This window comes from Strongyloides ratti, assembly GCF_001040885.1.
Source record: "Strongyloides ratti genome assembly S_ratti_ED321, chromosome : 1".
NCBI lineage: Eukaryota > Metazoa > Nematoda > Chromadorea > Rhabditida > Strongyloididae > Strongyloides > Strongyloides ratti.
Window position 1 is genome coordinate 6,867,806 of NC_037307.1, and position 22,218 is coordinate 6,890,023.

General features: G+C 25.1%; 7 protein-coding genes across 7 annotated transcripts; 5 read left to right on the forward strand and 2 right to left on the reverse strand.

Annotated features, from left to right (window-relative positions):
• Nucleotides 1-153: 153 nt before the first annotated feature.
• SRAE_1000217100 (Tetraspanin 97E) lies at nt 154-868 on the forward strand (the record flags this gene model as incomplete). Its single annotated transcript, XM_024649216.1, has 3 exons — nt 154-228; nt 275-365; nt 411-868. The coding sequence occupies 3 exons, from the start codon at nt 154-156 to the stop codon at nt 866-868; spliced, it is 624 nt and encodes a 207-aa protein (XP_024503116.1).
• Nucleotides 869-1,047: 179 nt separating this feature from the next.
• Nucleotides 1,048-1,391, forward strand: SRAE_1000217200 (COX assembly mitochondrial protein 2 homolog; the record flags this gene model as incomplete). Its single annotated transcript, XM_024649217.1, has 3 exons — nt 1,048-1,087; nt 1,169-1,214; nt 1,256-1,391. 3 exons carry the CDS (start codon nt 1,048-1,050, stop codon nt 1,389-1,391), a joined length of 222 nt encoding a protein of 73 aa, XP_024503117.1.
• A 72-nt stretch (nt 1,392-1,463) lies between these two features.
• On the reverse strand, nt 1,464-2,429 carry SRAE_1000217300 (Hypothetical protein; the record flags this gene model as incomplete). The annotated part of the gene is made up of 2 exons (XM_024649219.1): nt 1,464-2,313; nt 2,353-2,429. 2 exons carry the CDS (start codon nt 2,427-2,429, stop codon nt 1,464-1,466), a joined length of 927 nt encoding a protein of 308 aa, XP_024503118.1.
• A 1,899-nt stretch (nt 2,430-4,328) lies between these two features.
• SRAE_1000217400 (Hypothetical protein) lies at nt 4,329-6,367 on the forward strand (the record flags this gene model as incomplete). The annotated part of the gene is made up of 4 exons (XM_024649220.1): nt 4,329-4,355; nt 5,353-5,778; nt 6,112-6,286; nt 6,333-6,367. The coding sequence occupies 4 exons, from the start codon at nt 4,329-4,331 to the stop codon at nt 6,365-6,367; spliced, it is 663 nt and encodes a 220-aa protein (XP_024503119.1).
• Nucleotides 6,368-7,198: 831 nt separating this feature from the next.
• On the forward strand, nt 7,199-7,468 carry SRAE_1000217500 (Hypothetical protein; the record flags this gene model as incomplete). Its single annotated transcript, XM_024649221.1, has 2 exons — nt 7,199-7,351; nt 7,397-7,468. 2 exons carry the CDS (start codon nt 7,199-7,201, stop codon nt 7,466-7,468), a joined length of 225 nt encoding a protein of 74 aa, XP_024503120.1.
• A 1,531-nt stretch (nt 7,469-8,999) lies between these two features.
• Nucleotides 9,000-11,110, reverse strand: SRAE_1000217600 (Lysine-specific demethylase 5B; the record flags this gene model as incomplete). Its single annotated transcript, XM_024649222.1, has 2 exons — nt 9,000-10,682; nt 10,748-11,110. The coding sequence occupies 2 exons, from the start codon at nt 11,108-11,110 to the stop codon at nt 9,000-9,002; spliced, it is 2,046 nt and encodes a 681-aa protein (XP_024503121.1).
• A 2,269-nt stretch (nt 11,111-13,379) lies between these two features.
• SRAE_1000217700 (Spectrin alpha chain, erythrocytic 1) lies at nt 13,380-20,660 on the forward strand (the record flags this gene model as incomplete). The annotated part of the gene is made up of 1 exon (XM_024649223.1): nt 13,380-20,660. One exon carries the CDS (start codon nt 13,380-13,382, stop codon nt 20,658-20,660), a length of 7,281 nt encoding a protein of 2,426 aa, XP_024503122.1.
• Nucleotides 20,661-22,218: the final 1,558 nt, after the last annotated feature.

Genomic DNA, 22,218 nt, shown 5'->3' on the forward strand with positions numbered 1-22,218 from the left:
ACAAATAATTAAATCGTCAATCATTGAATGATCAAGCATTTAAGTTACTTTGTTAATCAATTACCACAGACTTCTTATCTTATATTATTTTATCATGGAAGTAATTTAATCAATGAGTTTTTTCTTTTTGTTAAAAAGAATAGAAATATAAAAATGTCTCTTACAACAGTACGTTATAAATTTAAAGGAATTCAAAATTATTATACTTCTATAAATGTTCTTTATACTGTAAGTTATTTTTTTTATCAATAAATATACATTAACTTAATTATAGGTTATTTCATTAGTATTATTATTAATAGGAAATTATGTTAGAGAATTAACATATCCATTCTCTTCTGGAGTAATATTAGGTCTTATCATATGTAGTATTATTATTGTTTTTATTGCTATATATGGTTTCTATATAGGTAATCGTCAAAATCATGTTAGTATTGTTTTTTATATAATACTTCTTTCTTTTGCATTACTTGCTCAATTGGCAGTTGCTGCAGTATGTATCTTTCATACAACAACAAGTGAATTAAATGAAGAAGTTAAATATCATTGGAAAAATTCAAATAATGATCAAATTTTTAAATTTGAAAATCGTTTTGATTGTTGTGGTTTAACATCAACAATGGATTCAGCTGTCAATTGTACATTATTAAAATGTTCCCAAAATAAAGATTGTGATCCATGTATAAATGTTATTAGTATAAAAATTTTAGAAGGATTAATACTTGCTGGATCAGTTGGAATTGTTACTTCAGTATTTTATTTTATTGGAATTTATGCTGCTTACAAGTATAAACAGGGAATCGATGATTACTGGGAAGATCATTTAATGATAAGTGAAGAGAGTGATAGTGAATTTTACTATGAATAATCTTGAAACAACCACCTTACTTTGGTTGGAATACTGTTTTATTTTAATCTAAATAAAAATATAAGATTGTTGTAAAAAAATGTTAATTAATTTTTAATTATATATTGTTAATTTTTCAAATATTTTGTAAACTTTAATAAATTACTAAATGAAATGTTTTATAGGATTATTTATTACAAATGCAACCAGATTTATCACCACATCTTCATACTGATGAATGTAATGTTTTGATAGATATGCTTTTTTCATGTTACAAAGAACATCCTATAGGAAAACTTCTTGGAAAATGTTCTACTATAGATGAATGGGTTTGGAAGTGTACTAAACAGGAACGTATTTGGAGAAGGTATTTTTTTTTTAATTATAATATTGTAATATTATTTTTAGAGACACAAATCCAAGTTATGGTAAAAGAACTTATGAATCAAAACGATTGCCTATTGAATATTGGACACCAACATTACATAAATTGAAATCTGAAGGAAAAATAAATATAGATGAATCAAATGGTTGTAAAATATAAATAGGATAAAAGAAATTTATTTTGATGTATCATATAACATATTATATATTTATCAATTTATTAAAAAGAGATTTATAATTTTTGTTTTCCTACAATTTTATCTACTGCACTTTCAAAAATATATCTACCAGTAAGAAAAGTTATACAAAGATGGGTATATAAAGATAAGATTAATGACATTGTTTGTGATGAAGTCATATCTCTTTCATCTTTTGGTTTCCTTAAATTTGCTATTAAAAATTGAATATTAAAAAAACTAAATATTATATCTAATAGTAATCCTAAAAAATATTCTGTATTAATTTTTGAAAATATTGATGTTAAAATTAAGCTAACACATAAACCAATACCCATAATAACTATTATAAATTTAGTTCTATTTCTACCAAGACGTGGTCCAATAATAGTAATCGAGGATACTAATACAATTGGAAGGTAATATGTCACAGATCCATCTGATATTGTTAATTCCAAATAATTTATAACATTTTCAACACAAATACCAAATATGAAAGCATTTAAAATTAAATCTAAACGTCTCTCAGCTATTGTCATAAAATTATTGTCTGATATTCGTTTTATTAAAAATAAACGTAATGGAAGTAGTAAATATGTTATTAATGCTGTTGCTGGTAAACCAAATATAGAACTCATTAAATAACTACCAATACTACATTTTCCTATTGAATGGCCAATTTCTTTGGCAGATGTTATAATAAAACTCCAAAAATATGCAACTGTTATATAACCATAATCAAATTTTTCTGGTATATCAGAAAAATCAGTTATATTATCAAATGCTCCTATGATAATATCCATAATAAATGATACAAATGTATCATATCCTTGTGTAATTTTAAAAAGTGTTACATCAACAGCATTATACTCAATTTCATTATCAGATGTTCCTCTTTTTACAACACTAAATTAGTTGATTAAAATAAATAATATTAATACTTACAAATCTAAGTATTTCTTTTTTTTATCTTGATTATTATTATTATTATTTTTAGATGGGTCAGAAAAGTTATTAGACATATTAATAATGTCATAAAAAAATTTATAATCATATCTATATTAATTAGATGTTTAAAAATTAGAATATTATTTATATGTATTATTGAAGTATTATTACTTAAAAATAATCTCAAAAATATATTTATATATGATAAGAAAGAAAATGTGAAAACTTTGTATAACCTTTTTTAAGAGAAAAAAAATGTGTTGATTATCAAAAGTTTAATTAATTTTTTAAAAAATTATGTTAAAATATAAATATTGTAGTGAAAAATGTAAAATTATCATTTAATATAAAATAGTAATTTTTAAATGAAATTTGATTTAAGGTTAACAAAAGGCTAAAAAAAAACCGTTTGTAATTATGGCTTTTTATAAGAATAAATTTTTAATCTAGATATGAAATTTTCAAAAAAGTTTAATACGTTTGTAAGATTTTTATTGAAACATTTCTAAATAAAATATAAAAAAACCATTTAAGTGATGTTGTTTTTTTTATTTTAAGTATAATATTAATCATTTACCTTCTATTTGTTCTGTACAATCAGATTGCCAGTATAAAATTTGTTTTTATGTTTAATTAAATTAATCATCCAAGTTAATGATTGGAATGACATTGTATCTTTGAAATTTATCAATGAATAATTTAAATTATGAGAGGTTTAAAAAGTTTCAACTACAATTGGTAAATTTTTTAGCTACAACTATCATTCGTATCATTTCTTTTTTTTTTAATATTTTTAGTAATTTTTTAATAAATAATACTGTAATGATTATCAACCACTATCAATGGAAAACAACAATTATTAGTCTTTGCTTTCAGAATAGATTATCAAAAGAGAAAGATTGATAAAAAGAATCGGTATTAAGAAAAAGATTTAGAAATAAAGTAGTAACGAACAAACCAGGAGATTCAGATAAACTGACAATTATAGATAATAAAATTGAGTTAATTTTTTTTTATTTATTAATGATATTAATAAAAGTATATATTTTCAAAAATATAATAAAATAATAACTAATATAAAAGTACAATTTTTGTTTAAATCAATTTATTTTCTAGAAAGTTCTGTGAAAATAAATGTGAAATTTGATGTATTTTGTATATTCAAATTTTCAATAAATTATAACACATTTTTGAAAAGTTATATTCAAATTATAGAACATAATTTTCAAAAACAATGTTTTAATTCTACGTCATCAAAGAATATAGAAATATATTTTTACTTAATTGTCAATTTTTTTTTGTAAGAATTTGATATATCAAAAAAAAAACTATTTCTTTTACGTTACAAAAAACTAAAAACTTTTGAAAATACTAAAATGGTGATATCAAAATGAAACAATAAAAAATATAATTTTATAATATGTAAATTTTTTATAATAAATCAATTGATACATTTTTAAAATATCAAGAGATATTTTATTTACCTAAAATTAATTTTTCTAATTAAATGTTTTTGAGATAACATAGTTATATATTGAAAGTATTTTTTCATAAAATACAAAAAAATTTTTTTTTACCTTTTTTATACAATAAAATTATTAATTCATAGATAAAAATTGTAGTGCATGTTACTTGACAACAATTACTTTAGATTTATTTTTTGTAAACTACTTTTTTTAATCACGGAATAAAATTTATTTTGATTTTTATATGCAAATTATACTAATTTATGATTGAGTTTCATTCCAATAAATTTTAACAATGTATTCAAGTGAAGACAATTGTTGTTATATAATCTATATTTTTTAGTAATAAAGAGTGAAATTATAAATTTTTGTTATGAATTAACTATATACAAAGTACAATAGTAAAAGTTGAAAATTTAATTTTTATTAATTATTTGTTTAATAAAAATATGCATAATATTGAAATTTTCAAAAAAAAAACCTTTGAAATTAGAGTAATCCTATGACATGGAAAACAATCCAAATTTAAAAAAGGTAAAATTAGAAAACATTTTAACTTATGATTTGTGATATACGGTAATTAGTTGTCTGTATCCATGATCAGAAAAAAATTTAAATAAACTCTTGTTTTTAAAACTTTTATTTGTTTAAATTATTTCAAAGAACATCAGACTTAATAATTGAAATTTATTCCTATTAATTAAGCTAAAAAAAAGTTTTTTTAAATATCTAATCTTTTAGAATATTTTTTTGCTAATCAATTAAGCTTAATACCAAATTTCTATATCAATAAAAAATTTAATTTTTCCTTCAATACTTATAACTCTTCTAATTTTTTTTTGATTTTTTTGCAATGTTTTTCTTTTTTTAAACTAATAAAAAATAAACTATTTTATTATAAAAAAAATTTAATAAGTTAATTTAGTAAAAAATTATTTAACTTAAATTACTTTTTTTTGTTTAATGTAATAAAATTTGTATATTAAAAATGCATTATGTTAATTTTGATAAAAATTTTGAATATCTGAATAATAAATTCTAATTTTCAATATAAAAAAAAAGGATTTAAATGTTGATTTTTTCATCAAAAAAGCAATTAAAATTTTTTTGGATTATTTCCAGCTTTATTGCTTTGTTGCTGTTTCATCATTTCAACTGCTGTGATCAAAGTCCTGATGAGAATCTCTTCTTTTTGGTGCCATGAAAAATTACTAATGAAATATTTTCAATTGCTATAGAACACTTAACTATGACACAAATTGTCATTGTAAAATGAACATTGAACAAATACAATCATACGGATTCCAGTTTCTGATTTTTACTTAAGGATTCAATAATTTATTCAAGTTTAAAAATTTTGATTTCTAATTTACTTTTTCTTTAGATACCAGTCACGTATAACATTTCTAAAACCAACACTTTTATCTGTGGAAATGTTCAAATAAAAACAGAGAATTCAGCACTTGAAGTATATTCCTGGACCTACAGCTTTGAGTAGGAGAATAAGTCAGACATCAAAAATTTTGTTAAGTCGCTTCAAGAATCAAAAAGTCTTCCCAAATTAACGAATGAATGTGTAGATAATCAAAATAATATAGTAGTTTTGTCAAAGAATCAAAGTTATGATCCTTTGGCTGGAGGCAAAGAAATATATTATTCTTTCAGCATACCTAATGAACAGGATAAAAATCAGTTAGAATATCCATGTGAAATTTTCAAGACTATGTATGGTGAACCAGAAATTACAATTGTGAACTATGCATCATCATTATTACAGAACGGGAGATCTAGTTTTCATCTCATTAAGCAAAAGCAAATTTCACAAGGTTATAATATGAAACTTCATTTGAACGGTGATATTATTGATCCAGACTTTTACAAGGACAAAAAGATTATGATAACAAAAACGAGATTCTTAAAAGATAGTGTTCAAAATGTTTCAAATTTTGACAGTAAAGTACAATATAAATTTGGGCTGAAAAACTATGGTGTTTTGAAATTCTTCTAAAATTATGAAACGTTAGAAAATTTACAAGAAATATCAAAATTTTTTATTTCGGTCCGGAGGAAAAAAATCAATTACATCTAGAAGAGATGATACCATATTTTTCAAATGAAAGTACAGTCAAATCAAACTGTACTATTGATGGAGTTACTTTTGGCTATCTAGAATCAGTGTCATATGGCAATACCAAAGATAACTTCAAACGTTCTGAAAGCTCAATACTTTTTGAAAGTTCAAATAAAAGAAATATACATTTTAAAATGTATTTATAAAACACTAAATTAGATATTCACAACATTACCAAAATTCGTGATAGAAGATTGCTTTGTTGTTAACAATAATTCAAATGGAACGGCAATTCATGATGTCAAGATAAAACAAGAGAAGGAAAAAATTGAAAGAAGTCAAAATAAAACATTTGATATTGCTATAGATAAAATTGGAAGCGGTTTAAGCACATGTAATTGTACTTGAAATAATTTTGATTATTTTTGTCGTTATTTTAGGTATCATTGTATTATTTTATATAAAGTTTATATGAAAATGGTTTCGAGTGTGAAAGTTAATAAGTAAGTATTAATTTTTAGGGAGATGTAGTATCTTGAAAATGTTGAAGAAATTATTGCAATTGTTAGTGAAAACTTTAATAATGATAAAAATGTTAATACAAAGACATATAATTAGCCATATAACAAAAGTACTCACGGAAATATAACTGTCAATTTGAAAAAAAATATACCAACAGAGCTTCTTAACATTGAAGTCTTTAAATTTACATTGACTATGAGTAAAGAGAATCCAATAGATATGACACACTTTCATATTAAAAATTGGAAATAATATGAGATTTCAATTACTGATCTTTACCATACAAAATTATACAAAAAGGTTTCTGACATTGCTGGCAATAAAAAACTTTTTCTTCATATTTCACATGGTACTGGATCACGTGGATTGATCTTTACATACTTTAATTGTATCTATGAAGTTATGGCAAGTAATACAACTATTAATAATTTTATGAAAGTTATAAAAGAAGTTCGTAAAAAGCGTTACAAAGATAACATAACTAATATGGAATATGGAAATATTTTAAAAATATTTTTCTTCTTAATTGATAATAAAATAATTGTTAATTCAAGAAATTCTCGATTATTATTTGACGAAAAATATGACAACACATCTTTAAATTAGAAGATCGTAAATGTCGAATGAATGAAAATCTAAAAACTTTCTATCGTTTTTTAATACTGTAAATTTAGGGAAAATAAAAATTACTTGTGACCAAATTCAAAATGTGAAGAATGATTCAGATGAAATTCTAATATAAAAATGTCTAAACTTTTATGCTTTTAATAAGGTAAATGTACTAATGAAAATTTGTTACAGAGATATTCCATACTTCGATAAAAGTATACTGATCGTTAGAAAAAAAGTAAAAAATGATACTAATGGATTTATTTATGCTAATGAAATAAAATATAAAATAGTTGGAGAAAAAGAAAGAAAACATATTTTGTGTCAGGTAAGGTACGAAAATTTTATTATTTTGTCTAAATTATATTTTTAGGAATCATCATCAACTGCAGACAATATTGAAATTGTAATTGTACTCATCAATAAGAAGGAATTTAATAAATAATCGAATGAAGAACCAAAATGTCATATATACTTTCCAATGAAAACCAATAAGTATATTATCACAAACTACACAGTAATAAAAATAGTTACAAATGTGATGAGAAAAATTATACTATCAAATAAAATTTAACTATTATCAATTCAAGTAATTTTTAATTGCTGCATTATTTGGATTGGCCTGATAAATGCAAACTTACTTGTTAAAAAAATTTTAATAATTTATATTTTTTAACAGTACCTCGTAGATCCAAAACTTTCTATGAACTTTACAAAAAAATTATTAGTTTGTATAATGATCGCCACATAGCTATTCATTGTAAAGCAGGAGTTTGAAAAACAGACACATTTTCATTAGTACTCTATATGATAGTCTTAATCAATTTAAAAAATTTTTTAATCCAACAAAAAATCTAGTTATAATATAAAAACATTGAAATTTTAATGATTAAAAATAATAACTTTAAATATTTTATACATTTATTATTTTATTTACTATTAAAATAAATGTATACATCTGATAACATTTTTAAGTTTAAAAATAAACAATTTTAAAATGTTTTATCTAATTTATTAATTATGAACTTTCAATTATTTTAATCTTTCAATGAAATGACTATTATCATAGGAAAAATTATATGCAGCACTCTGAAAATCTTTTTACTATAACTTACTTTATTTATTAAGTTTTTTTTTGGTCTAAAATAGTAATATAAAAATTTAAAACTAATATATTCAAATTTTTGTTTATTCAAAAATTACAAATAAATTTAAAAAAATATTTATTATGATTGAAATAAAAAAGTACATATATTATTTGCTTAATAGCATAGAAAATTGTCTTGATACTAATATATCAATTGATTGAAAGAAACTTCACATGGATAAGTTAAAACAAAAATATTTTATATTTAAACATATAATCACTATAAAATGAAAATGTTATGTTTTATGATTGTACTCGAAGTTTTTAAACAAGTTAATTAATGATAATTTAAATAAATATATAACAATTAATTGTGATAAAAATTTTTATATGTTATTAAAAAAATTTAATTATTTGTTTTAAGTATTTTAAAACTTTTGATAAATTTATATTTTAAAGTAAGATAAAATTAAAAAAAAAAGATATATAAAACAAAATAGATAATATACAAAAAGTTATTTTTAAATAAAAAGAAAATTCTTAAAATAGATATTTATATTTAAAATTAATAAAATATTATTTAAGTTGTAAATTTAAGGATATTAGTGTAATTTTAATGATAAAGCAAAAATATAAAGAGTAAAAATTAATTTTATTTTAAAGACAAATTATTTAAAAATATCTTAAGATATGTTTTTGATTACTTCTAAAGAATTTGTTTTGGCTTTTTAACTTCATCTATCTGTGACATTGAAGACAGTATTGTAAAAATAAATATGAGATTTATAAGAAATTAAAATAAAATATAAGTTAAGATATAAAATTGAAAAATGATGAGCCCGATAATAATATTATATATGGGTAGTAATCAAATATAAAAATTAATATTTTATTGACTAGTTAAGGATTTAATTTTTCTATCAACATCTGAAAGAATTGTTTCAATTTTTTCAAGTGAAAGCCTTGTTTTTAAAACTAAATCTTTTGTTGGTAAAATTTTAACTAATTCATCTGCATGCTCTAAACATACAAAATATTTTTCACTTTCTTTTTTAGATACCAATGCTGATAAAAAACACGTTGTACCACAAATTTTACATTCTCTTAAATTATCATTTATTTTTTCAAATAAAACAGTCTCTTCATGTTTTATACCTAATTTATAAACATGTTTTCTTAATTCATCTTCTTTATCAGCCATTATTTTTAATTCATTATAAATGGCAATTATTAAATGAGATCCTAACTCATCAATATGTTTATAAAGATTATAAATTAACTCATCATGAGCAAATACGCAATGGCGTTTTATAGATTGATAATGATCAATACAATTTCTACCATAAATTAACCAATCAGCTGGGGCAAAATTACAAGCTTCTGCAACATTAAAACCACAATTAAAACCTGCATGATAGGCTCTAGGATATGTAACTACAATTTCACCTTCATTTTGATGAACTGTAGTAACTTTAAGTCCTCTTTCTATTAATATATTTGGATTAATAACAAGTGTTAATGTATGCATAATTCCTGGTTGACATTGAAATAATTCTGGTACAAGTTGTTTTGCAATATTATCAAATTTTTCACCATCTAATCCTGAAACTCCATACCATACTTTTGTATCACCTTTATGATGATAATTAATTGAATACATCCAATGATCTTCTGTATGCCAAGCAAATGTTGAAAAAGCCATTCCAACATAAATCCATGGTACTATCATACCAGATATATCAACTCCAATATATTTTAATACAGTTTCTTCTAGATATGGTATATTATTTATATTCCAAGGATGTTTAAGATATTCATTAAAATCTTTTAAAGAAACATTTTTATTACATTTATCTTTTGCACTTTCTCTAGGAAATCCACTACCATAAATTCCTGCTGATAAATCAGCACCATATTTAACAGAGACAGAATTTTGATTAATTGCATTTTTCCAGTATTCTTTTTCAATTTCTTGTATAGAAATAGTACTTAAATTGTTTACACAAAAATATTTTTTTTTAAAATCATCACAATATTCTTTAAATTCTTTTAAAGTAAATGCTTCACGTGATTCCTCAAAACCATAAGAAGAACCAATTGATATTAATGATTTTTCAATACATTCAATACATTTCCATTCATTTGTACCAGGTTTCTTTTGTTTTGGATCAAAACAATAACTATGACATACTTTACTACAATCTTCACATATCATTATACATTTTTCATTTTCATTTTTATGACAACAATAACAACATTTTGATTCTCTTTTAGGTTTTTTAGGTAATGATGGACAATGTTCTTTAGATCGTAATCCTGCCATCATCCTACCAGGTGCCTGTCTTGGTTCAACAAAATTTGAAAAATCACGTATAATATCAACATTAGTTATAGATTGTTCCTCAGCATATTTATTCATTTTTTTCATACTTTCAGCAAAAGAAACTAATACTTTAAAATAAGCTTCCTTAAATCTACCACTTTGACTTGCTTTAAAACCACAATATTGTGATATTTTTCCCCAATTTTTTTGTATACAACATTCCTCATAACCACCCAAATTTTTTACTAACTATAAAAAAAAACAACAACAATAACATTTAATTATATAATATTATATTAATATATATATCTTACTTTGTATAACCAAAAATAATCTATACTTTTTCCATCAACAGTCATTTGTTTATATGTTTTACCCTGATAACTATAAAAATAATCAAGTCTTTCTTGAAATTGTGATTTAGCTCTCCTCATCATATCAATTTCTCCTATATTTTGATTTCTTGGTTTAAATTTAAATTTATTTTCATCAATAACAAATGGTGGTTTAAATGAAGATGGTGGTACAATTTTTATAACACCATACTGTTCAGCTTCAGGTTTAATTTTTCTAATATAATCAATAGGTGATTTAAATTCTTCCTCAGTTGGATAATATATAGGAGCTAATGGTATAGCTTTAAAAGAACGATATTTATTTTCCATACTTCGTTCCATTTTGTATAAATAAATTGGCTTATGCAAATTAATTATACTATAATGTATTCTAAAAAGAGTTTGAATAATTTTATATTATATTTTAAAGTGAAATAAATTATTATATTTATAAAAAAAATAGTTTATTATTATTAAGAAAACGTGTAATTTAAAAAAAAAAAGTATAGTTAAAAAAAAAAATAGATATATGATATATCTAACTGTATAAATGTTTCTCTGTATGATGTAGTTAAAAGCAAATCCAAAAATGGTATAATGAGGAAAGTTGAAGATAGAAGACAGAGAAACGACAACAAGAGGAAATACGCAGCATCTTACTCATAAATGTCTAATCAATATGTTGTATAAAAGTTATTAGAATGAAGAAAAACATTATAAAAAAAAAAACTCATATAGTATATCAATTTTTTTTTTTTTCATAATCATATTATATTATAAGTACAATGCAATTTAATAGAAGGTATATTTCTGATAACATTATTCACCATTATATTTAATTTCTTTATGACTGGTTAAATTATAGTTGGGAAAATGTTATAAATAAAAAGAAAGAGGCTGTCATTTATTTAGATTAGTAATAAATATATATATATAATAATATATATATCTACTACTGAAAGATGAGATTTAGAAAAAAAAAATAATGTCAAAGATAAAATAAATTTCTTGAAGTTAAAATTTGCGTAAAAATTTATAATGATAGTAATTTTAACATATATGTATATATTGATATTTATCAATATTATTATCAAATATTTCCATGAAATCATACGTATCTTGTTGAAGTATATTTAATAAATATCATCTTAATAAATTTTATTTGTTGATCATTTAATATTAGTAAATTTATATGTATATAGAAAATTAAAACTTTTATTAGTATTAAATTTTATTAAAATTGTAAAAATCCTTTTTAGTTATTAATAAATTTCAAATAAAAAAAATTAATTTGTATGTTTTTAACATATAAAATGAGATTAATTTTAAAGTATGAAAAAATTGATTTTCAATGAAGATAATAATTTACTATTTTATTTTAATAAATTGACTCATCCATATTACTAATAAAATCAGTCCTACACATTTTTGATAAAAAAATAATCGGTTTATTTAACAATATATATATACGAATGCACATTTATGAGAGATATTTTATTATTAATATGTTTATATTTTATATATTAACTATAAATACCAAGAATGTTTTAAATATTTTTTTTTATAAAACATTTTATAGTTTGAGTCATTTTATTGTAGATTTATTTTTTAAAGGTCGTTCTTATAGTTTGCATTTTAAATGTCCTATATATAAAAACATTGAAAAAACTTTTTTATAGATAAATATCTTTATATTAAATGGCACGACAGGCCTTTTGTTAACTATTTAAATGATAGATAGGCAAAATGTATTGTGAAAAAAATTTTTTTTCTTGCCATAGTTATATTGCCATTTCTCTCTCTTATATCTTCAATTGTACTATCTCTTTCAACAGTGTTATACACATCGAATTGACATACAAACATAGCATTCTATAAATTTATTTATTACAGTGTGTTATAAGTATTGGCCTTGTTCATTATATTATCAAACTCAGCGAAAACTCTGAGCTGCGTTTCTTACTGCATTGATGTTAGTATTGTTTCTGTTGATGTCAATGTTTGCGGACATCTCTCTTTAGAAAATGACATAAAATTTCTTTTTGTCAACAATTGCATTTTCAGATTATTTAAATACTTTTACATTTATAAAATGTTGATTAATTGATTTAACATTTTTATCATCTGGGCTCCCCACTTTTGGAGATAATTTTAATATTTATTTATTTATTTTCATATTATTTTTTTACTAGATATTGATAAAATTAGAGATTTTTTAAAAATAAATTATAATATATATTATATGATATTTTTATTTATTTTGAATATTAAATATACATAAATAGTTTGAAATAATTTAATAAATTCATTGATTAACTTAACTATATTTTAATTTTATTACTAAGAATGTTATCAATTTTAGTATTATTCATGATAACAATATATAGTTTGGATATTATAATAACTTTCTCAGTTTATTCATAATTGTTTATACTTAAAATTGTAATGCTTTATAGCTTATGTAAATTTAACTCTGATAATATGCTATTTATTTATAATTTATGTGACTTGAAATGAACAATTTTTTCTCTACTTTAATATTCTAGTTATACTTGTCTTTTAAACTAATGATTCTATTTTTAGACTTGATTTAATACAACAACAAAAAAAAATGTCAGATGGAAATCCACCAGAGCCTGTATTAGAAGTACCACAACCACCAACAGAAATTAAAATTTTAGAGACAGCTGAAGATATACAAAATAGACGTCAAGAAGTTTTAGGACATTATACTCAATTTAAAGAGTATGCTAAAGTAAAAAGAGATAGATTGGAGGAAGCCCGTCAATTTCAATATTTTAAAAGAGATGCTGATGAATTGGAAATTTGGATTTTAGAAAAGTTACAGACTGCTGCTGAAGAATCATTTAAAGATCCAATTAATTTACAAGCTAAGATTCAGAAGCATGAAAGTTTTGTAGCTGAAGTACAAGCACATTCCAATGCTATTACAAAACTTGATAAAACTGGAAATGATATGATACAAAATGGGCATTTTGCAAGTGAAACAATTAGGAAACGCCTCCAAGAATTACACGCCTTATGGGATAAATTATTTTTCAAGCTCAATGAGAAAGGGGTTAAATTGCAACAAGCATTAAAATTATTACAATATAATAGACAATGTGATGAAGTTCTTTATTGGATTAAAGATAAAGAAGCTTTTGTTACAGCAGAAGATTTTGGAATGGATTTAGAACATGTAGAAGTATTACAAAGAAAATTCGATGAATTTTTAAAAGAGCTTGGTAATCATCATTATAGAATTAATGATGTTAATCAAGCAGCAGATAAATTATATGATGAAGGACATCCTGAAGCTGAAGCAATTTTTAAAAAAAGAGATGAAGTTAATGAAGCATGGCATAAATTAAATACTCTTGCTGCCACCAGAAGAGAAGGATTATTTGGAGCTCATCAAGTTCAACGATTCAATAGAGATATTGATGAAACAATGAGTTGGGTTGTTGAGAAAGAAGCCATTCTTACTTCAGATGACTTTGGAAGAGATCTTAATAATGTACAAGCTCTTCAAAGAAAATTAGAAAATACTGAAAGAGATTTAGGTGCAATTGAATCTAAAATGGAACAATTGAAAAAAGAGTCTGAGAGACTTATTCAAACACATCCAGATAGAGCTGAAGCTATTGAAGCTAAAATGAATGAAGCTCAAAATAGATGGGAAAATTTGAAAAAACAAGCACAAGCAAGAAAAGAAGGACTTGATAGAAGTTTCAATCTTCAACGTTTCCTTGCTGATTATCGTGATTTAATGCTTTGGGTTTCTGATATGAAATTAATTATTGGTGCCGGAGAATTAGCTAGAGATGTTGCTGGTGCAGAAGCATTACTTGAAGCTCACCAAGAACACAAAGGTGAAATTGAAGCTAGAGAAGATAGTTTTGTTCAAACTAAAGAAGCTGGAGAAAAAATGCTTATTGAAAGTTTTCCAGAAAGTGTTGAAATTAAGGAGAAATTAGACAATTTAAGCAATGAAAGAGATTCATTACTTGCATTATGGGAAGAGAAACGTGTTCTTTATGAACAATGTATGGATCTTCAATTATTTTACCGTGATACTGAACAAGCAGAAACATGGATGACTAAACAAGAAGGCTTTTTAAATAATGAAGATTTGGGAGATTCTCTTGATGCTGTAGAATGTCTTATTAAAAAACATGAAGATTTTGAAAAAAGTCTTGCTGCTCAAAGTGAAAAGATAAATGCTCTTGATGAGTTTGCTACTAAACTTATAAATGGAAATCACTATGCAGCAAATGATGTTGCTAATAGACGTGATATTCTTTTATCTAGAAGAAAGCAACTTATTGATAGAGCTGCATTGAGAAGAAGTAGACTTGATGAAAGTTTCAGACTTCAACAATTCGATAGAGATTGTGATGAAATGGTTAACTGGATCGTTGAAAAACTTAAGATTGCAAACGATAAATCTTATCTCGATCCAACAAATATTAGAGGAAAACTTCAAAAACACATTAATTTTGAGCAAGAACTTAAAGCTAATAAAAATCGTCTCGATGATATTAATCAATCTGGACAAGATTTAATTTCAGCTGATCATTTTGACAAAATTCACATTAAAAGTCGTCTTGAAGATGTTGATTCTCGTTGGAATGAATTGGTTGATGCTACAGCACTTAAAGGTGCCAAATTGAAAGAAGCCAACGATGAACAATTGTTTAATCGTAATATTGAAGATATTGAACTTTGGTTAAGTGAATTAGAAGGTCAACTTAGTAGTGAAGATTATGGTAAAGATCTTACTTCAGTTCAAAATCTTCAAAAGAAACTTGCACTTATTGAAAGTGATTATAATGCTCATCATGATCGTATTGATAACATTAAGAATCAAGCTAAAACATTTGCTGATATTGAACATTTTAACGCTCCAACAATTATTAAAAAACAAGAAGGTTTACTTCAAAGATTTGACAATCTTAGAGAACCAATAACTAAAAGAAAAGTTAAGTTGGATGAATCTCTTCAAGGAAATCAATTATTTAGAGATATTGAAGATGAATTGGCATGGATCCGTGAAAAAGAACAAATTGCTTCAAATACTAACAGAGGACGTGATTTGATTGGTGTTCAAAATTTAATTAAAAAACAAAATGCATTAATTGCAGAAATTAATAATCATGAACCTCAAGTTGAATCTGTTGCAGCTGCTGCTGAAGCTATGGTTGAGAGTGGACATTTTCTTGCTCCAACTATCAGAGATAAGGTTGCAACATTAAAAGACAATTGGAGAAATCTTAAAACAAAGGCTGAAAAAAGAAAACAAGATTTAACTGATTCTCTTCAAGGTCATCAATATATGGCAGATGCAACCGAAGCCGAAAACTGGATGAGAGAAAAAGAGCCAATTGTTGGTAGTATTGATTATGGTAAAGATGAAGATTCTGCTGAAAGCTTGCTGAAAAAACATCGTGCATTAATGAGTGATTTAGAAGCTTTTAAATCTACAATTGATGTTCTTTCAAAACAAGCTAATTTATGCAAATACCAAGAACAACCTGGTGGGCATTTAGGTAGAGAATGTGTTATTGCACTTTATGATTACACTGAAAAATCTCCTAGAGAAGTATCAATTAAAAAAGGAGATGTTTTAACTTTATTAAATGCTCATAATCCAGATTGGTGGAAAGTTGAAGTAAATGATAGACAAGGATTTGTTCCTGCTACTTATGTTAAGAAACTTGAACCTGGTAGTGCTCATTATCAACAAGCAATGGCTGCCAATCAAGCTAACTCTATAAACTCTAAGCAACATTCTATTGAAGATCAATATCAAAACTTGCTTCTTCTTGGAGATACAAGAAGAAGAAAACTTGAAGAAGCTTGCAAAGGATATCAACTTCTTCGTGAAGCTAATGATTTAGCTGAATGGATCAGATCACGTGAAACTGTTGCTTCTGAACAAGAAATTGGTACAGATTTGGAACAAGTTGAAGTGCTTCAAAAACGATTCGATGACTTCAAGGGTGATTTGAAAGCCAATGAAGTTCGTCTTCAAGAAATGAATCAAATTGCCACTGCTCTTAGTGCTTATGGTCAAACAGAAACAGCTGTTAAAATTAAACAACAAATCGATGATTTGAACTTGAGATGGAAAGCTCTTGAAAAGAAGGCAATTCAAAGAGAACAACAACTTGATTCTGCCCATGAAGTTCAACGTTTTCATCATGATATAGATGAAACAAAAGAATGGATTCAAGAAAAGAATGAAGCTCTTGACACTGATGACTTTGGAAGAGATCTTAGATCTGTTCAAGCTCTCCAAAGAAAACATGAAGGTATTGAAAGAGATTTGACTGTTCTCGGAGATAAAATTCGTACACTTGATGAGAAAGCTAACAAATTAAGACAAACTCATCCAGAAGCTGCTGAACAAATTTATGATCTTCAAAAAGAAATAAATGCTCAATGGACAAGACTTACACAAAAAGCCAATAATAGAAAAGAAAAACTTTTGGATTCATACGACTACCAAAGGTTTTTATCTGATTTCAGAGATCTCATGCAATGGATTTCTGGAATGAATCAACTTGTCAGTTCCAAAGAATTGGCTAATGATGTTACTGGGGCTGAAGCTCTCCTTGAAAGACATCAAGAATACAAGACAGAAATAGATTCTCGAGCAGCAACTGTTAACGCTTTTGATCAATTTGGAAATCAACTTATTAATGCAAATCATTATGCATCAGAAGATGTTAAAAGACATATGGCTGATGTAGCTGAAGCTCGTCAAAAATTAAAAGATGCTTGGATTGCTAGAAGAAAAGTTCTCGATCAATGTTTGGAACTTCAATTATTCTACAGAGATTGTGAACAAGCTGATACTTGGATGAGTGCAAGAGAAGCTTTCTTGAATCAAGAAGATGGTGGAAATGTTGAAAGCTTAATTAAAAAACATGAAGACTTTGATAAAGCAATTGCTTCACAACAAGAGAAAATTAATGCACTTAACAAATTTGCTAAACAACTTGTTGACAATGATCATTATTCAAAACATGATGTTGATAATACAATCAAAAAAATTCTTAAAAGATGGGAAGGCTTAAAAGATGCTCTTATTAAGAAAAGAAGTAAACTTATTGAATCACAAACACTTCAACAATTTAGTAGAGATGCTGATGATATTGAAAACTGGATTGCAGAGAAATTCCAAATTGCTCAGGAAGAATCTTACAGAGATCCAACTAACATTCAACAAAAACATCAAAAACAACAAGCATTTGAAGCTGAACTTTCTGCTAATGCTGATAGAATTGCATCACTTATAAGTGCAGGTCAAAATCTTATAAATTCTGCTAAATGTGGTGGTGGTGAAGAAGCTGTTTCACAAAGACTTAAAAGTTTAAATGATCAATGGGAACTTTTAGTTAAAACAACCACAGAAAAATCATCAAGACTTCGTGAAGCCAATAAACAAAAAAGTTTCATGGCTGCTGTTAAAGATCTTGAATTCTGGTTAGGTGAAATTGAACGCTTGTTAGCTTCTGATGACTATGGTAAAGATTTAGCTTCCATAGAAAATCTCTTGAAAAAACACCAATTATTACAAGCTGATATTGATGGACATCAAGATAAAGTTAATGATATGAATAGGCAAGCTGATATTCTTCGTGATGCTGATCAATTTGACAACAATAAAATAGACGAAAGACGACAATCAATTAATAATAGATATGAAAGAGCTAAAGAATTAGCTGATGAAAGAAGAGATAAACTTAATAAAGCACATGCTGTTCATCAATTTTTACGTGATATAGATGAGGAAGAATCTTGGATTAAGGAAAAGAAACTTCTTGTAAGCTCAGATGACTATGGAAGAGACTTGACTGGAGTTCAAAATCTTAAACGCAAACACAGACGTTTGGATACAGAACTTGCTTCTCACAAACCACAAGTTGAATCTGTAAGAGAAAAAGGAATCGAATTATTACGTGCTGCAGATTATGTTCATCCAGAAATTGAAGCTAAAATGGCTGAAAGAATGAAAGCATTAGAAGAAAATTGGGAAAGTATTAAAGATCTTACAGATACAAGACAAAAGAAATTAGCTGAAAGTGAAGATTACCAAAACTTTATTGGTAAAGTAGAAGAAGAAGAAGCATGGATGAATGAAAAAGAACAAATTCTTAGTGGTGACAATTTTGGAGACAATATGGCTTCTGTTCAAGGACTTCTTAAAAAACATGAAAATTTCCTTGGTGATATGAAAGCTCATGAACAAAGAGTTGAAGATATTAATGTTCAAGGACAAGATCTTATTGATAGTGGAAATCATAATAGTCCTGACATTAGAAAGAAAGTTGAAAATCTTAGAACTCATTTTGACAAAATTCGTCAATTAGCATTAAGTAGAGGACAAAAACTTAGAGATAGTTCTGCTTATCTTCAATTCCTTTGGAAATGTGATGTTGTTGAATCATGGATTGCTGAAAAAGAAAATATGGTTAAGAGTAATGATTATGGAAAAGATTTATCTTCAGTTCAAAATCTTTTAGCTAAACAAGAAACTTTTGATGCTGGATTAAATGCTTTTGAACATGAAGGTATTCAAAGAATTACTGAACTTAAGGATCAACTTGTTGCATCATCCCATCATAATTCTCCTCAAATTGAAAGAAGACATGCTAATGTAATACAAAGATGGCAAGAACTTCTTAGAGATAGCGCTACTAGAAGACAAACTTTAATTGCTCATAGCCAAAATTATAAAAAGATTGAAGAATTATTCCTTACATTTGCTAAAAAAGCTTCTAACTTTAATTCTTGGTTTGAAAATGCTGAAGAAGATCTTACTGATCCAGTAAGATGTAATTCTCTTGATGAAATTCGTGTTCTTAGAGAAGCTCATGCTCAATTCCAAAAAAGTTTAGTTACTGCTGAAGAAGATTTTAAACAACTTCAAGAATTAGATAGAGTAATAAAAAGCAAAAATGTTGGCCAAAATCCATACACTTGGTTTACTATGGATGCTTTAGAAGATACGTGGAAAAATTTACAAAGAATTATAAAAGAAAGAGAAATGGAACTTGAAAAAGAACATAGAAGACAAGAAGAAAATGATAGATTACGTAGAGAATTTGCTAAATTAGCAAATGATTTCCATAAATACATTACTAATATTCGTACAGATATGTTAGATACTGATGGAACATTAGATCAACAACTTGAAATGGTTAAACGTAAGGCAAGTGATATCAGACAACTTCGAAATGCTTTACGTCAAATTGAAGATCGTGGTGCACATCTTGAAGAGCTTCTTATTTTAGATAATAAATATACACAACATTCAACAGTTGGTTTAGCTCAGGCATGGGATCAACTAGATCAACTTGCCATGAGAATGCAACACAATTTAGAACAACAAATAATAGCATGTAATCAATCTGGAGTAACAGAAGAGGCACTTAGAGAATTCTCCATGATGTTCAAACATTATGATAAGGAGAAGCGAGGCGTTTTGGATCACCAACAATTCAAAAGTTGTCTTCGTGCTCTCGGTTATGATTTACCGATGGTTGATGAAGGACATCCAGAACCAGAGTTCCAAAGAATTTTGTCAATTGTTGATCCTAACAATACTGGAGACATTCATCTTCAAGATTACATGAACTTCTTAATTAGCAAAGAAACTGAAAATATACAATCATCTGAAGATATTGAAAGTGCATTCAGAGCTTTGTCTAAAGAACTTAGAAGATATGTAACAGCTGAAGAATTGTATGCCAATCTTTCACCAGAACAAGCTGAATATTGTATCAAGAGAATGAAACCATATACTGATGCTATTGGTGGAAGATCCATTCCAGGAGCCCTTGATTTCGAGCAATTTGTTGCTGCTTATTTTCATAATTAAATAATTTTTTATTTGCTTATTTTAACTATACTTTTTAATTTTTTGCTTTTTAAATAAATGTAATGTGGTAAATTTAAATAAATTCATTAAAAAAATTTTAGTCTAAAAGTAAAGTCAATGTTATTTTTAATAATTTAGAATATTAATAATATAAATTTTATTAATCAATTTCAAAATTACCGTCGCATTAATTTTAAGAAAATTAAAAGTAAAAAAATTTCTTTGATACTTATGGTTAATATAAAAATAATACAACATAGTGAAACATTAAACACATAAAATGAAATTCTTCGTCTACGAAGGGTGTATTTTTTACTTGCAAATTATGATATTAGGCTTAATTTTAGAGTCGCTGACGTACTAAATTTTTTTTAAATTACAAAAATGGTTCAATAAAATTTTTCATACTAAAAAAACAAATAGATAAAAAAAAAGAAATTATTTAATAAATTTTTTTATTTTTTTAAACTATCATATGCTAAAATTACTTTATATTTAATAAAATTTTTAAAAACTTTTTTAATACTTTATTTTTATTATATCAGAAAAATTGAAAATAAATGATTACAATATATTAGGTTGTCCCATATGAAATGTTGTTTTTTTAATGCGCGACGTTTACAGCTAGTTTTAATTAATAACTAGCTATGTTTTAAAAATTCTAAAATATTTGCTAGATTCCTATGAATCTTCTCTACATAATGATATAAAGATTATGCCAAAATATAAAATTTAATTATTTTTAATTTAATTTTTTACAAAGCCTTCTAAGCGTCGATTTCCCAACATTTTCCTTTTTGAAGTTAAAAAAAGGACAAATGAAGCAAAAATAGAAAAAATTTTTGATAATGTTTTTGAGGTGAATCTTGTCAATGCTTCTACCAAAAAAAATTTTTTATAAAGATTCAGGGTGGGAAAAGAGAAGCTTGAGAATGCGCAGCATGGAGAAAAATTTCATTCTTTGATAAAAGCGTCATGAAGAACGATTTTAAAGCATATTTTTTTACAAATTGTCAGAAGGACATCTGAAGCTTCAGATGTTTCAAAATCTAAAGTTTCTAACCATTTGTAGCTAAATAGATACTCAAAAAAGAAAGGTCAAAGGTTATTGCCAGGGTTGAACATAAAGCAAGCAATTCATCGTATTGATGTCTGTTTTTTTTCAACTTTTGAGAGTAAAAATGACTCATTTTTTAAATGAAACATAACCTATGAAAAGAATTGGATTCTAGGCAGCAATAGTATCCATTTTTTATTATAGTTTCATAAAAATTTTGTCTTAAAAACTACAATAAATCTTAAAACAGGAATATAGTAGTATTTTAAAAAAATTGTGCACTGGAGATCTATGAAACCTAGTAAAACTTGTTGAAACTATGAAAACTGAATCCAATTGTGCACAATTTAAAAAAATGTTAATAAAAATAGCCCTAGGACAAATCTTTTTAGCAAAAATAAACAGCTAATTAATTTTTATAAAAAATTCTTTTTCATAGATTTCGGAAACCATGCTTCAAAAACTGAAGGATTCAAAATAAAAAATTCTTTTTTTGCCCAA